Below are 15,739 nucleotides of genomic sequence, written 5' to 3'. Positions count from 1 at the left end.
TTTCTCTGTGTAGCTTTCTTCCCCATACCCTTTCTACAAGAATAAAAGAATAGAAAGGCGTTATTTGAAAATAAATAAATAACACTTAAAACAACAACAAAAACAATCTTCAAACACCCCAGAGAAGAGGTGGTGGTGAACGACGAGGAGTGAAGGAAGAGGAGAAGAAGGAGGAGGAGGAGGAGGAGGAGGAGGAGGAGGAGGAAGAGGTGGTGGTGGTGAAGGAGGAGCAGGAGGTGAAAAAGGAGGAGGAGGAGGAGGAGGAGGAGGAGGAGGAGGAGGAACGCAGGCGAGAAGGCAGTAACTTTAAAGCCAGCCCAGAACTGAGAGCTACAGCCTAGTGGTTTGCAGCAGCAGCAGCGGTAGCGTCGCGTCTCTGAGAGAGAGAGTGTGTGTGTGTGTGTGTGTGTGTGTGTGTGTGTGTATATGTGTATGTGTGCGTGTGCGCGTGTGTATGTGTGTGTGTGAGAGCGAGAGAGAACGAGCGAGAGTGTGTGTGTGCGCGCGCGCTTGTGTGTGTGTGAGTGTGTGTGAGTGTGTGCGTGCAATCGGACTAGCAGCGCGTAGCTCTCCTCCAGCTGCTGGAAATGTCCGAACACAAGGCAATTGATCCGAAGTTATCGACGACGGACAGGGTGGTAAAAGGTAAGTTGGCAGGGCACGGACGCCCCAGTGTACCGCAGCAGGCAGCCCGGTGTGGGTTTCCTTCTCTCCACCTCCCTACCTCCCTCCCTCCCTGTTTTCCCTTTTCCCCTTCCCCGCGCCGCGCCGCCGCCGCCGCCGCCGCCGCCGCCGCCGCGGTCCTTCTAGGATCTCCTGCAACCCTCCCACCTCCCCAGCCCCCTCCCCCTGGTACCTTCCTCCCCTGGTTCCCCCCTCCCAGCTTTGGGTATTTTTATTTACTGGGGCGTCAGTTGTTAAATGGATGGGACGTGGGGAGGCGGAGGCGGAGGCGGAGGCTGGTGTGGGCGGCCGGCTAGGGGGCGGGGGGGGGGGTAGTGGGGGGTTGGTTGGTGGCTGGCAGGGTGTAGCTGCTGTGACAGAAATAGGAAGTGGGTGGCTGTAGCGCAACCTTGCCATGGGATCGGGTTTATGCATTTTCTTTTTGTAGCGGGAGGGGGATTGATTTATGGCTTTTTAAAAATTAATATGACATTTTTATTTGCTCGTGGGTTTCCACCGTCTTGCTCTGGAAGTATTTTCTCAGCGCGCTACATTGCAGCAATTCCCTGACGCCCCCCTCCCCTCCCCTCCTACCACCCAGTTCCTCCCACCCCCTTGGAAGTGACTGTACAGGACTCGCGAGAGGGAGAGGGCGAGGTAGAGAGAGTGGGGGAGAGCCCCGGCTTCCTTAGTCGCTGGAGTGGAGGCGGAGGCTGGAGGTTGGTGACTGAGGACAAGCCTGCTGGGAGGAGGGGGTTAGGAACTGCCTCTGCTGGGAGCTGCGAGGAAAGCCCCGAGGTCCCCAGCCTCCCGTTGACTCCATGGGCCAGCCCACCGGCCCAGGGCCACCTCCCCCAAAATATCAAAATCATCTTCCTCAAAAAAAAAAAAAAAAAAAAAAAGCCCGCCCACCCCACCCCACCAACAATCTGTCATTGCTTAAGAGCTTTCCTTGGCAAGTAGAAATATACGTGGAAATCTCCAGTATGACAGTTGTAGCTACCCAGCCACTTTCCCCCACCTCTTCTGCCTTTTATTGAATCTAACGGGGTTCTCTCTCTCTCTCTCTCTCTCTCTCTCTCTCTCTCTCTCTCTCTCTCTCTCTCTCTCTCTCACACACACACACACACACACACACACACACACACTCACTCATACACTCACGTTAATAGATTTATGATGATTATCGCTTTTGGGTATGCTGCTAGGGTGCAAGGGGGAAGGAAGAGAGGCAATGACAATTCGCAGCCTGCTTTCTCACTAGGGGAATCCACCGTCCTCTTACCCACTGTGGTGGTAGGGGTGGGGGAGGGAGGGAGGAAAGCGAGTAGGAGCGGAAGAAACCGTCCAGGGAATCCTTGGAAGAATAAGACATTTAGCAAATTCATTCGAAGAGAGTGACGACCCTACCCCCCTTCCCCCTCACCCTACTTGCTGAGAATCTGAATCTAGCCTCCTTGGGCCTGGGGGTACTGGGAAAACCGGCCTTTGAAACACTCCAGAATTAGATTGTTTGCTGATTTGAATGGTTGGGGTTTGGAGTTCAGTTTTGTTTTTGTTTTCCTTTTAAGCTGAAAGGATATCCAATCACACTGGGCTTCAAATAAGGAAGTCCTGCAATAAAGCCATGTATACTATAATCCTTTCTTTTTCTTGATGATTTGGGAATCTGTTTGAAAGTGAAGTATACCCAGAAAGAAAAAGAATTGTGTGAATACAAGAAGATGGAAATTCTCAAACTATTTTTGCTCTCATAATTTTCAAAATGATCCGTATATGGGGAGAGGAGGAGGGGGGGAGAAAGGCAAATATTGTGCCTTTTTTTAAACTGGCCTTATTGGAATTTTTGTGGATGTTTGTATACTCCATTTCTGTATAAGTTCTTTATTCACAGAACTTTTAAAGTATAGGAAAAGTCTGTAACTTAAAATGTGAATGTAGGTATGAGACTTATATGTTCTCTGCAGACTTTGGTTCCTATAGAAACATTAGTAAAGAACATTTTTAAGAACAGCTGTATGTATCATATAGCTATGTTATATCAGTTAGCTATGTGTTGTTTCATGGTGATACACTGGATTTAAAAAAATATTCTTTAACGAGTATCACAGGGTAATTAAAAGCTCCTTAAAGTTTGAGTTTGTTTCTATTTTAAAAAAATATTTGATTGAACATCTTTCAAAGTCAAAATTAAGCCATTATGCTATTTTCAACTCCTTTAAAAAATAATTCTGGGCCTTCATATATAAATTAAACTTTCTGTTTTCATAACAGATTGCCCAGATTTAATATATACCTTTTAAGTATATACAATGCTTTTTTTGTTTGTTTTGTTTTGCTTTTAGCTTTACAACATAAAGGCATTTTGATGCTATATGTGATACTAATTATTGCTCGTAAATTGTCATATGATGTGATATATCAGTCATTTCTTGACTAAGGAGTTTTGTCCTATGACACAAGTATTTTTTTTTTGTTTTAAATGCATGTCTCTATTCCCAGTTTTGAAAACTTAGTTTTTATCTTTCCATATAGCTCTAAAATCTTATGTTTATCATAGGAAACCTGATTTTGTATTTGATTTATCTGGTTTTTTGTTTTGTTTTTTTAGATCATTGCAAAAAATTACTTTACTTACTGTAGTTTGCCATAGTTATGCTTTTTGGTAGGTATACTCCAAAAGATATGCTATTCTTGACTAAAAAAGAAATTGTAAGCATTTAAATCTTTTAAAAATTGCTTAATACAAGTCCTGGATATGATTTTTAGCATTTCCCTAAACATATTTTACATTTAGCTAAGGCCATCAAATTTTTATGAGATTATTTTTCCTAGAACAAAGACTTTCATGGGGGGGAAATTCCAAAGAAGGTATTATATTTGCGAAAATGTACCGAATTCTTATTAAACTTTGGCTTTTCTATAGGGTACATTATGTGTAAAACTTTTTTCTTGAGAGTCCTAGATGTATTTAGTCATTAGGCCATGATTGTCAGTTACATAATAAAGAATGTAGAGAATTATTATGCATGTATAGCCAACTAGAAGGAAAAGGAGAAGGGGCGGGGTGGGGGAAGAGATGGAGAAAGAGAGAGACTAACAGAGTTTGGAAGATGAAGGTTCAAGGCCAAACCTGCCTATTTGCCCATGTGTAATCTTTCACTATACTGAGACAACTCTATAAACATTTCAGATGATTTAGATGAGTTGTTCAATGATGATATTATAAGTTAGATTTTCCTCCCCTTCAAAAAATATTTTATGCAATATTTAGCAGTATTTCAGTATTGATTTGGGAAATTAACTTGTAAATATTTTGTCAGGCCTAAAGTATATCTACCCATTTTATTTTATTTTCTATAAACTAAGCTGGTTTTATATATTTAATGTGTTATTCAGAAACATAAAAGGGCTTAATTGTGATTTTGTTTGCAGTAATAAGATGTTATCCCTCTGGAGAGTGAGGTTAACAATTCACAATGCAGTGATTTCTTTGAGGTGTGTTGCATGGATTATTGTGGATCCAGAGAATTGATCTTCTTTCTAAAATTTATAAATTTAAGGGGATGATGATGGTAGTGGAGAGTTAAACAATTCTTCAAAACATTTTAGAAAGCTGGTACATATGGAAATGAAAATATTTAAATTTTTTTTTTGGTATAAAAAACTTTGGGAATTATAGTTCCTGATTTTTTAAGGGAGAAAAATCTTCATAGTATAGTTATTTTATTACATTTGAATTTTGGGATTTAGAAATATAATTTGGCTGTTTCTTGTTATGACTTTATTAGAAGAAACACATTACCAGATTTATTGGGATAAGGAGAGTTAAAATTGTAAAGGAGGTTAGAACAAGGGAGGGAGCTATTAAGCTTCCATGGCCACCCCACAGCCCATCAAAGTGGTGCCCCCATAGTGTCCAACTTAACTCCTAATTCTTTCTTGATTATTTTCCATTAATTAAAACTTTGGCCTATGTCATGGACCTCAGGATCTTGAATTCTGCCATATGACAGTTAGCTAATTAAATAATCTAATTGGTGCTAATAGGTGTTGATGCTTTAATCTTCCCAGGTGTCATACATTTTAACACGGACCTTCTGGAGACAATGCTTTAATCCAAAGGATTAATTCTAATGGTGGCAGTTCCTGTTATTTCAGCAGGAAAAATAGTTTAGTTGATAATGTTTCAGAGTCCTTTAAAATATTGTGCAAGCATCAGCCTTGACTACAGGCATACAAAATGACAAAAGATACATTCTTTCTCATCTGATATAGAAAAGTTGCAGATATAAGATATATATTAATAGGGTATCACAAATATCTTAATGCAATTTGAAGTTAGTCTTAAATATAGTCTTATGATGGCACTAACACTTTTGGGACACCTAGTATAAGTTGTTTAGGAAACATTTATAAGGCAACTTCCACAACAAAAATGTTTATGTAAGATGCTGTGGATTTTGCAGCTACACCAGTATTTTATGGCTAATTTTAAAAAAATGATAGACTAAATTGAATATAACACATAAGTTATGATGTTTACAATTAGTTGAAATTGAATATATAATGCTATATATTTTAATAGGGGAGAGGAGATTGGTTGGAATAACTGTATTTTACTTTTTTTTCCTGTCAAAACTACTTACATGCATCTTGTGCATATTTGTGTTACAAAAAAGCAAACTATTCAGATTTTTAATAATTCAACAAGTCCTGTCTTTTGTACTATCCATGAAAAAAAGATTTTTAAATGAAATTATCCAGTAAATTAGATTATTGAGATGAGGTTTAGTGTACTTGGGAACAAACTGTTATAAGGGCCTGAGTACTCTTGTTTTCATGTCCTTGAAAGCTGATAATTATGGAGAGTCTTATCTAGTCATTATGTAGACCACCTACTCAGAAACACTAGAAGTTCACTTACTGGATTTAGTTTAAAAATATCTTATAATTTTGACTTTTCAGTAATTCAGATTACTCTTTGGCCTCAGTTCCTTGATCTTAATAGCTTGACTGTAATCCTTGGCTTTTTGTCACACACATACACAGAGCTTTTTCAAAAACTTTTCTAGGATATGATTTTATTACCAGTTAATGAGAATGAGGTTTTAAATAGATTTTTGCATTTATAAGTATCACATTTATGTCTTTATGCTATTTGAATGCACTTTTACTAATTTTAATACTATGTCTATCTTTTCTTATCTGTAATAAGTCAGTTAGGTATAAAGTAGCCAGTGGAAACTAATTATAAAACCAAATAGAATCAATTGTATTTTGAAATGACCTAAATTGGGGGGAATGGGAGGAGAGAAGATGATCACCTTTTGATGAGTTTATTTTTAACTTTTGAAAGTTCTATGAAAATTTTATTTTACATCTTCATTGGTTTAATTAATCACATAAACTTGGGGCTATATCAGTGGAATCATCCAGGCCAATGAAACACAGACATAAAACTTTCTAGTGTATTTAACAAAGATATAATTTTTTGTCGTAGGAAACCTCTCCATAGTCATGTCAATCCCACCTCCTCCTGTATTTTAATGTAGTTAAGGAAATGGTGGTGGAAAGTTAAATTTCCCTCAGTGACACAAGTCAAAGGTAGACACAGACCAGAATGCCTATTTCCTAAGCTAGTTCCCTTTTTTAGGAGTCAAACTACACTTGTCTCTTTGTAAATATATTTAAAATGTATTTTTGAAAAGACTCCTTCAGTTATTTATTTTGTCTAGCTTTCTTCATATAGAAAGAAATAATTTGGAAAGTATAATTTTCTCTCCAAATCTCACAGAAAAGAAAGTCTTGAATTTTAATCAGATTTACTACAAGTATAAGGCACACTAAAGAAATAACTACAAACGGATAGTTTTTTTTTTTTAATCATTTCACTAATACATAGAACATTTCTTGAGCATTCTTTATGTACCAGACTCTGCTAAAGCTGAGAATACAAAAGCAAGATAGTTCTCTTCCTCAAAGAGGAATGGTAGGGGAAGGAAAAATATAAAAGGATTACCAGGAGAAGGGGGTGAAAGAGGAAAACTTGCCCAAATGGGCAAGACAGTTGATGGAGAGATTGAAAAGAATAGATTGAAGGTGATATGACTGGGACATCTCAAGATAAGGTGATCTGAACTAAGAACTCATTCATCAGTAATCAAGGTAATATCCATAAGTGGGCAAAGCAGCTATCAGAGATGGAACAGAGTATGAGATGGAACAGAGAACAGCTCATTTCAGAATGAGCTGAAAATGAAATTATTATAACTCAACACAATGCAACACTGTTATTATCTTGCCAGGAAATCTAGACTGGAAGGTAAGGAGAAGTTAAATCCCAAACAATTAGATCAAATTTCTTTTAACTCTACCTCCTCCATGAAGCCTTCCATATGTCAGTCCAAAACAGAAATGTATCCAATTTCTGAACACCTAATAGCACTATCTGTCTCTATCATTTGTTCCAAGTATTAAGAGATGAAAGATGCTACTTGCTTCAAGGACCTTAAAATGTACTGACACACAAACTTTTTTATGTGATTATCTTTTTATGTATATGATATAATAGAAATGATACTATATTAAAATTTAAGATAACAAAAATTTAACATTGGTTTGCTTTTTAAATTTCAACACTTCTCTTAACCTCTCTGGAATTCAGTTTCTTGACCTGTAAAGTGGACAGATTGAATTACATGAATGAAGGAAGGAATAAAAAAGTATTTTTAAATACTTATTTTATGACAAATAGAACTGTTGTCCTTTGGTTTCCACGAGGACTGTGATATCAGGGAGACAGGACTATGACATGTAAGTGAATTGGATTTAAGTGAGGGAAATCTGTGAAAGGTCATCTGCCTCACTTTCCCCTCCAGAAGCATCTGGGTCCAGTGGCCAGATATAGGTCAGGACCACTGGAAATGGCCTTGGATAAAATGGGAGACCTTGGCCTTTTTAAGCTAAGGTCTTCAATTAGTCTCAATTAGACTGAGACCTCACCCAGTTCAGTGATTATGGCTATGTAGCTATTAAGGCAAAGAATCTCCTCTTTCATCTAGTCCAAAAAAAAAAAAGTCTAAATAAATAAATGAGTGAATCTGAGAGGGGGAAGACCCTCAGGATTTCTGGCCCAAGCAAAGCTGAAATGATTGCTGTTTACATTCAATCTGAGTCAATCAGGACCCAAACAAAGACCAAATGGGCTTGGCCTGGGACTTTTTAGTGGCCAATTTATGAGAATCAGATTGGTTTTGATTTAAGAAATGGAACTTAAGAAATCTAGCCAGATGCTTTTAAGAGCATGTGGACAGAGAGAAGAAAGGCAAAGAAGGAAGGAAGGAGGGAGAAAAGGAAGGAAGGAAGGAATAAAGGAAAGAAGGAAGGAAGGAAGTGATTAACATGTGACAAACAGGGCAACTAAATAGTGAAGTGGATAGATTTCTGAACATGGAGTCAGGAAGATTCATCTTCCTAAGTTCAAATCTGGCCTCATATACTTAGCAGTTTTGTGACTGTGGACAAATCACTTGCCTCAGTTTCCTCATCTATAAATTGTGCTGGAGGAAGATATGACAATCACTCCAGTATCTTTGCCAAGATAACCCCAAATGGGTCTGACAAAGAGTCAGATGCTTTTGACATGTCTGAACAACAAAATATGACAGCAAAATATGACAAGCACTTGTGCTCCGGGATTACAAATAGAAAAAAGCACAAGACATCTCTAAGACCCATCCCAACTCTAGAATGCAATCCTATGTACATTTCATGTTCACAATGAAATGGTAATGGCTCATCCTATTGATGTTTTTATATAGTGCTTTCCTACCTTAGTTCTGTACCATTACTATCACTCCCCAGCTTCTATTCAATTAATGACCATTGCCTACCATAGTTCTATACCACTACTATCATTACCCAGTTTCTATTCAATTAATGACAATTGATTTATTGAATGAACGAATGAATGTCTTTTTTCCCCCCTTAATAATATTTTACTCTTTCAAATGACATGTAAAGATAGATTTCAATGTTTGTTTTTGTGAGATTCTGAGTTCCATTTTTTTTTCTCCCTCCCTCCCTTACCTTCCTCCTTTCCAAGACAGCTAGTATGTCTAGGCCCTCTATTTTGATGTCATCATTTGACTAGGTAGCCTTGGGTCTCACTTTTTTTTTTTTTTTAATGATAAAGGAAGAGGTAGTAATGGATGGACATCAGTGTTGGTTCCGTGGATTTGGATTTTATTTTTAATTGTCAGCATAATAGGCAAAATAAGCCTCTGATATTTTTCTTCTCCATTTGCACTATCTACTTGGCAAGATTAGTGTGAGACCTAATAATACTAATGTAATTGCTTCATAAAGCATAAAACTGTGTAAAATCAGTTATTTATATGTAACATGTATATGTGTATATGTACATGAATACATATATATGCATATATTTACACATGGATATAATGCATAGCATTGTTACAGTTGGAAATATAGATAAAATAACAATTTGCACGTTTATGTAAAAAATCAAATTAATATTAAGGAGCATTTTTAGAGTGGATATTTTAGATGTCCTGCAGATTTACTTCTTGTTCCTCACCCTGTTCTATGCCAGCACCACCTTCCTTGATCCCTTGTGAGCACCAGAAAACTGGAAAAGGTGATCTTAGCAGGTGAACAAGGAATAGATTGATCAAGGCTATTAAATTGGTAGCCTTTGCCCTGCCATTTATGATTGTTGTTTTTAGGAGTTGTCCTTTCCACTGGAATCCCACACTGATATTCAGAGTTATTATGAGGTTTAGACCAGTGTGTGGCTTTTTATCTTCCCCTGAGAGAATAAATGATCATTGTAAGAGAACTACTCAAAAGGGCATGGTTTCTGTTTTGACACAAAAGACCATTGTACTTGATTTTATGTACAACTTTGTGAGGGTCAGCTCAGTGTAGATACTTTCTTCCCCTTCACCAAATATTAGCACCTATGAGAGGAGGATGCCACCCCAGTCTCCAATACTCATACAATTATTCTGCAAGCAGTCTTAGATTGTTCCCACCCCAGCCAAGTTGGTGGGCTGGTATTTGTGCGGCTGTAGCAATAGATATATTGAATCATTTTATAAGGTGGAAATAAAAGGTAGACAAATTGAATAAATTATTAAGCATAAGTAATTGGTATGGATTGGCCATTAGCTAGGAAGTGGACATTTAGAAAGCATATCCAGACTTAGGTAGTTACCGCCCATCTGCCATAGGCGTTGATAAGGTAGGGGATTGCCTTTTTCATTTCTATTCTCCTTCCAAATAGTTGTATCCAAGAAACTGTTCTCTCCATTTCCCTTCTTGCTCCCTCTGTTAAGCCAGGTACAAAGATTGATTTGTGTCCAGCATCTGAAGACATGTAAAATTTGTACAAAGATATCTTCTATGAAAATGATTTATAATCTGTAGACTTACTATCTGGGAAATGTCTTGTGATGTAAAATCCCCATCCTTTGGGCTGTGGGATTTGGTGGAGATTTTTTGTTGTTGTTGTTATTGTTGTTTGTTTGTTTTCTGGATTTTTTGTTTTGTTTTCTCCAAATAAACCTAATCTTTAAGAAAAAAAAAAAAAGGATGTCATTCCAACTTATCCTGGTGGTGTGAAGGTGGTGTTTTCTTAGGGGTGTGCTGATAAATGTTTAAGAAGAGGTTTTTTTTTTTTTTTTTTATGGCAAATTGTATTAAGGACACATTTATAAGTTAAATTTGCATTGCTAACATTTTCTTTATAATTCCTAGATGTGAGATATCCAGTTCCCAAGGGGAAGCAGGAAAAACATGGGGTCAGTAAAACTCTTGAGTGCTAGTGGAATAAGATTAAAATCTCTTTGGATGATGTTTAATACATTAAAATATAACACAATGTAGATAATGTTAATTTGTGGTTTTCTAAGCCACTATATAGGTCCACAGGATTAGACAATCAAAAAACAAAAAGTAGAGAATTTGTACTATTGTTGTTTTTTGAGGCATAAATATACTGAAAATTTGACAAGTCACTTCTGCCAAAGCCAGTAGGATCAGATTCTAGCACACTCCTGTTCATACATATATCCCTACATGCAGTATAGAGGTAGATACAATTTGTTGAGATGTAACCTAAAATATAGTCAAATTTTAAAGTGCCATTATGATTTTTAAAAGCACATTATAACTAATTAAGCTTTAGTGTTTAATGTATGTTTTTTTCCAACAATATGATAATTATTTGGCATATATGGTAACTTTATTAATCAGAGTATTTGGTAAATTAGGATGATTTATTTTCCAGCCTTGTCAGCCAATAGAAGGTTTACTATTATTTTGTATGATAACCCAATTGTTCTGGGCCAAGTTTTGAAGTTTAGTCATGATGACTAGTCTGTTTTACAGTTCAATCTAGCCTTATTACATTTCACTTATTAACTTGAAATTGAAAAGGAAAGTCATATTGCTTTTTTTGATTTGTTGTATTTCTTCCTAAGTTCTTTATTATTTTTATTATTTGTTTTATATTAACCTAGGATAGTATGGAGTGAGAGCCAAAACATTTAATACAGATTTTTCAGACCTTGTAGCCTGTGCTCCTAATCATTGTCCTCCCCCAACTCCTGTGAATAACTGTACAATTATTTCTTCCTTTTACTCAAGTTCAGCATGTCATTCAGAGAATCATATAATCTCAAGGTTTTCCTTTCAGAACTTAAGGGTTTAGGTTTCCAAATCTATCCTTCTACCCAAGATAGGAATTCTATAGACAGTATCCCAAATCAACTGTAATAAATTTCTGATTGAATATTTCTAGTAATCACATAAGAAGCTTATTACTTTTCAAGAATATTGATTCAATTTGTGTATGATGTTCTTCTTCTGGAAGTTATTTCTCAAACTTGACAAAAATCTACTTCTTTCATTTCTATCTACTCTTCTATAACAGCTATCTTAAGTCAGCTCCCAGGTTATTCTGACAACTCTACTCTGGGTATCTTCCATTCCTTTAAGAGGTCTTTTTATGGAATAGACTTCCTTATCATCTACATAATCCTCTCTTAGAGAAATTCCATTTTATTCATTTTTTAGCCAGAAATGAATACAATATTTAAAATGTGGTCTGATAAATGTGGAGTACATTGAGATCACAATTTCCATTGATTTTGAAATTTCTATTATTTGGACTTCTATTAATATAGTCCATAATTGGATTAACTTTTTTAACAGCTATGTCACACAAACTGACTGATATTGAACTTGTAAAGAGCTTACCAGACTTATTTTCATATAAACTAACGTTTTTCTTTGGCCTGTGTTTATGCAGATTTCTTATTCCACAGTAGGAATTTACATTTCTTCCTGTTAAATGTCATTCTTCATTTCAACCCATTCTTCAGTAGGTTAACATTTTATTTCCATTTTAATTGACTTGATTATTTAGTACATTAGAATCCCTTCAAACTGTTATTATGTCTGAATTTGATCACTATATCTTTCCTAAGTCATATAACCCTGTAGTCCACAAGGATTTAAAATTAGCATAATGGAGAAATGCATGGAGGACTTGGTTTTGTTGAATGTAATGTAAACATGATGAGGTAGAATGTGATGAAAAAAATGTTTCATTCAAAAAAAAAAAGATGGTGACAAGTGTGAAGTGTGAGGAATTATTTACATAATATCTTTGCCATGTCAAGAGAACTTAAAAGGGGCTTCAGCCTTGTCTCCCTCTTGTAGTAAATTTTAGGGAGGAAATACAAAGAATAGGCTGGGATGGATAAGTTCTGATATAAATCATGGGAGTAAGTACTTAAATTAATGAAATAACAAGTTCATTGGAATGTTAGAGTATTAGATTTTGACATCATTGCTTTCTTGGTTTTGAAAGAAGTAGCTTTCATTTCAATATATAAAATGAAAATATTATCCATTTATTCAAATAATGTTAAAATAATGACATTCTTGAAGGAAACCATGGCTTTGGTACAAAGCTCTTTTAGTTTCTTTATTGTTTAGTGGCATGTGATAGACATATTTAGGCATCATAAAGATAATCTAGAATAAATCCAAGTCTGAGAACTGATTTTGAATTTAAATCAAAGTTTAATAAATTTCTAGATTAAATGTCAAAGGTTACAATGTATCATAGACCTCGATATATCTTTGTTTATTTTATTTTTTTCCAGTTATCCAATTATCATTAGTGAAAGTAATTGCTTCCAAGAGAACATAATAGTAGTGACAACATGGACCACTACAGCTGGATTCTTTTTTTTTTTTTTTTTTTACTTTAAATAGTATCTTATTTTTTCCAAATGCAAGCAAAAATAGTTTTCAGTATTCACCTTTAGAAAACTTTGTGTTACAAGTGTTTCTCCCTTTCTCCTCCCTTTTCCCCTGTCCAAGATAGCAAACAATTCTATATAGGTTAAAAAAGTACAATTCTAAACATATTTCATATTTATCATGCCGTGCAAGAAAAATGAAATCAAAAGGAGAAAAAAGGAGAAAAAAAGCAAATCAACAACAATAACCAAAAAGTGGAAATATTAAAATATTATGCTTTGATCTATATTCAGGCTCCATAGTTCTAATCTCTGGATGTGGATGGCACTTTCTATCACAAGTCTATTGAAGATGTTTTGAATCACCTCATGGTTGAAAAGAGCCAAGACCATCAAAAGTTGATCATCATACAGTCTTGTTGCTGTGCTTGTTTCTGCTCACTTCACTTAGGATCAGTTCATGGAAATCTTCCCAGACTTTTCTGAAACCTACCTGCTCATCATTTCTTATGGAATAATAATATCCCATTACATTCATATACTATAATCTATTCAGCTATTCCTCAACTAATGGGCATTCACTCCATTTCCAGCTCCTTGCTACTACAAAAAGGACTGCTATAAACATTTTTGCACATATGGGTTCTTTCCCCTCTTTTATGATCTCTTTGTGTAAATCCAGTAGAGACACTGATGGATCAAAGATGCACAGTGAAAACTCGTTTTGTACAATTCCAAATTACTTTCTAGAATGGTTGGATCATTTTACAACTCCATCAACAATGCATTAATTAGACCTGGATTTCTTAGGAGATGGGGAGCCTCAGCCAACACATTTAATATTTCCCTCATTCTCAGTCTCCTCTTTTGGAAAATAGAGATAAAAACAAATGTACTATTTCCTTTAAAGAATTGTTGGGAGGGAAAAATAAAATTTGAAGAAATTTTGAAACATGCTATACAAATGTAAGTTTTTTTTTTTTAGCATATTTAAGTAACATTTGTGTTTGTTACTTATATATTTGCTGAAATAAAGTACAAATTCTGAACTGCTCCCCCACCCTCCTAAAAGCAAAAAATCCCCCAAAAAACAAAAACACCAAAAGTGGCCCTTGTAAAGGTTCTATGACTTGTCTAAGTAAAAAGAGGAAAACTAAAATTATATGCCTACCTAGTTTCCCCTTATTTTAACACTTTAAGGTCTTTTAAAATTAATGCTAATTTTTGTCACCAAAGAAAATAAAGAAAGCCACAAATTTCTAAAGTAAGATCACTTCAAGGAGAGTTTGTAAGATTTTGAAGAGATAATTATGTGATTTCATGGTAAAATTTCAGATGTAAATGTGAATTGTTTCGAGTTAAGTATTTCTTTTTTGCCATGTTTACTTATTCTTTAACTGTTAGGCCTCCATCACATGTACCCTTGAACTGCTTTTGAATGAACTGTTTGAAAAAGTAAAGGACATTTCCCATTTTACTGTTACTTGTAAAATAGGGAAATGATAGAATGTATCCTCTTCATATAATTACTAATCATTATTTTAATTCAACTGAACTTGATCTAACTTTAAGAATTTTTCTTTTATCCTCCTGATAGTTCATAAGGAGTGGGTATAATGAAAGATGTAACATCATGCTTTAATTGTCTAGGAGTGAGGGATCTCTGATTTCATATTATAGCCTGTTTATATATGTTTTTTGCTGAAAGTGAAGAACATTCAGGGTGAAACTCCTTCCTTCTGCAATCGGCTTAGGATCAGACTTACTATTGGGAGAAGGAAGGACAGTGATTAGTGATCTTAGCCAACTGGGACTGGAAATGTTTCTTTTGTGTTTATTAAGGCAAACAACACCTTTGTTTAACCACTTAACAGGAGAAACTTTTGAAGAGCTTTTATACAGTCATTATGAGGAGGGGATGAGGATGTGAGGAAGTTGTGTTCAGTGTATTAGTGATTTTAAACTACTCATAATTCAAGGATTGGTGGAAAAACAGCAACAAAACAAAAAAACCCAACCTGCAGCTCATTGTTCCTTATGACTAAACATCTAGATTTTAATTGTAAAAGTCCCAGCTATAATATGCATGTATGTGTTTATGTATATGCATATACAAATGCATGTGCATGTATGTATACCAGTTCTGTATCTATTACATTATATTGCTTTTTGTGTAGCTGTTCATCTTTGCATATCTTATTACATAATGCATATTTGCATATTTATCTCTGGAACTTCATGTTTAGCATGTATATATCTCTATGGATCCATATATAGTTCAAATGCTGCTGAGAAAGTATTTCTTATACATATATTGTCTTTGTTCACATCTATCTATATTATGGAAGTCCTTTAACATTTTGTTCATAATTAAATTTGAGTATATTATTGTAGTTTCATGGGATTACATAAGATTTATTGCCTATACCCCTCCATTTCTCTATTTTTTCTTTCTCTTCATACACATATATACGAACTTATCTTCACATGTGTACATGTATATACACATATATACATGTACACGTATGTATACTGGCAGGTGACTATTGTCTTGGTAAATTATATTATGATCTGTTCATTAGAGCACTAATTATATATCTGGATAGAACAGAGGTGATTCAAAATGAAACTTCTTATTCTCTATTATTACTGCTGCTGAATAGCAGACTTCATGCTTTTGGAGAGGGAGAGTTCTGAAATGCATTTATTATTGTTTTGCTTTTCATTTTCATAAGTTTTGCTTGTTTTGACATCTGAGACAACAGTGAACTAAGTGA

General features: G+C 35.5%; 1 protein-coding gene across 2 annotated transcripts in view; it reads left to right on the top strand.

Moving 5' to 3' along the window:
• The first annotated feature begins 458 nt into the window (after nucleotides 1–458).
• The window catches only part of PPP3CA (protein phosphatase 3 catalytic subunit alpha), a 359,353-nt gene continuing 344,072 nt past the window's right edge, over nucleotides 459–15,739 (top strand). For both annotated transcript variants that reach the window (XM_031941911.1, XM_031941910.1), the window contains exon 1: nucleotides 459–645. In XM_031941911.1, coding sequence (XP_031797771.1) covers nucleotides 588–645 — 58 coding nt within the window. In that variant the 5' untranslated portion in view covers nucleotides 459–587. The remainder of the gene's footprint in view (nucleotides 646–15,739) is intronic.

This window comes from Sarcophilus harrisii, chromosome 6 (genome assembly GCF_902635505.1).
Source record: "Sarcophilus harrisii chromosome 6, mSarHar1.11, whole genome shotgun sequence".
Taxonomy (NCBI): domain Eukaryota; kingdom Metazoa; phylum Chordata; class Mammalia; order Dasyuromorphia; family Dasyuridae; genus Sarcophilus; species Sarcophilus harrisii.
The sequence above is the reverse complement of the archived record's forward strand: the minus strand, read 5'-3'. Positions and strand labels throughout refer to the sequence as shown.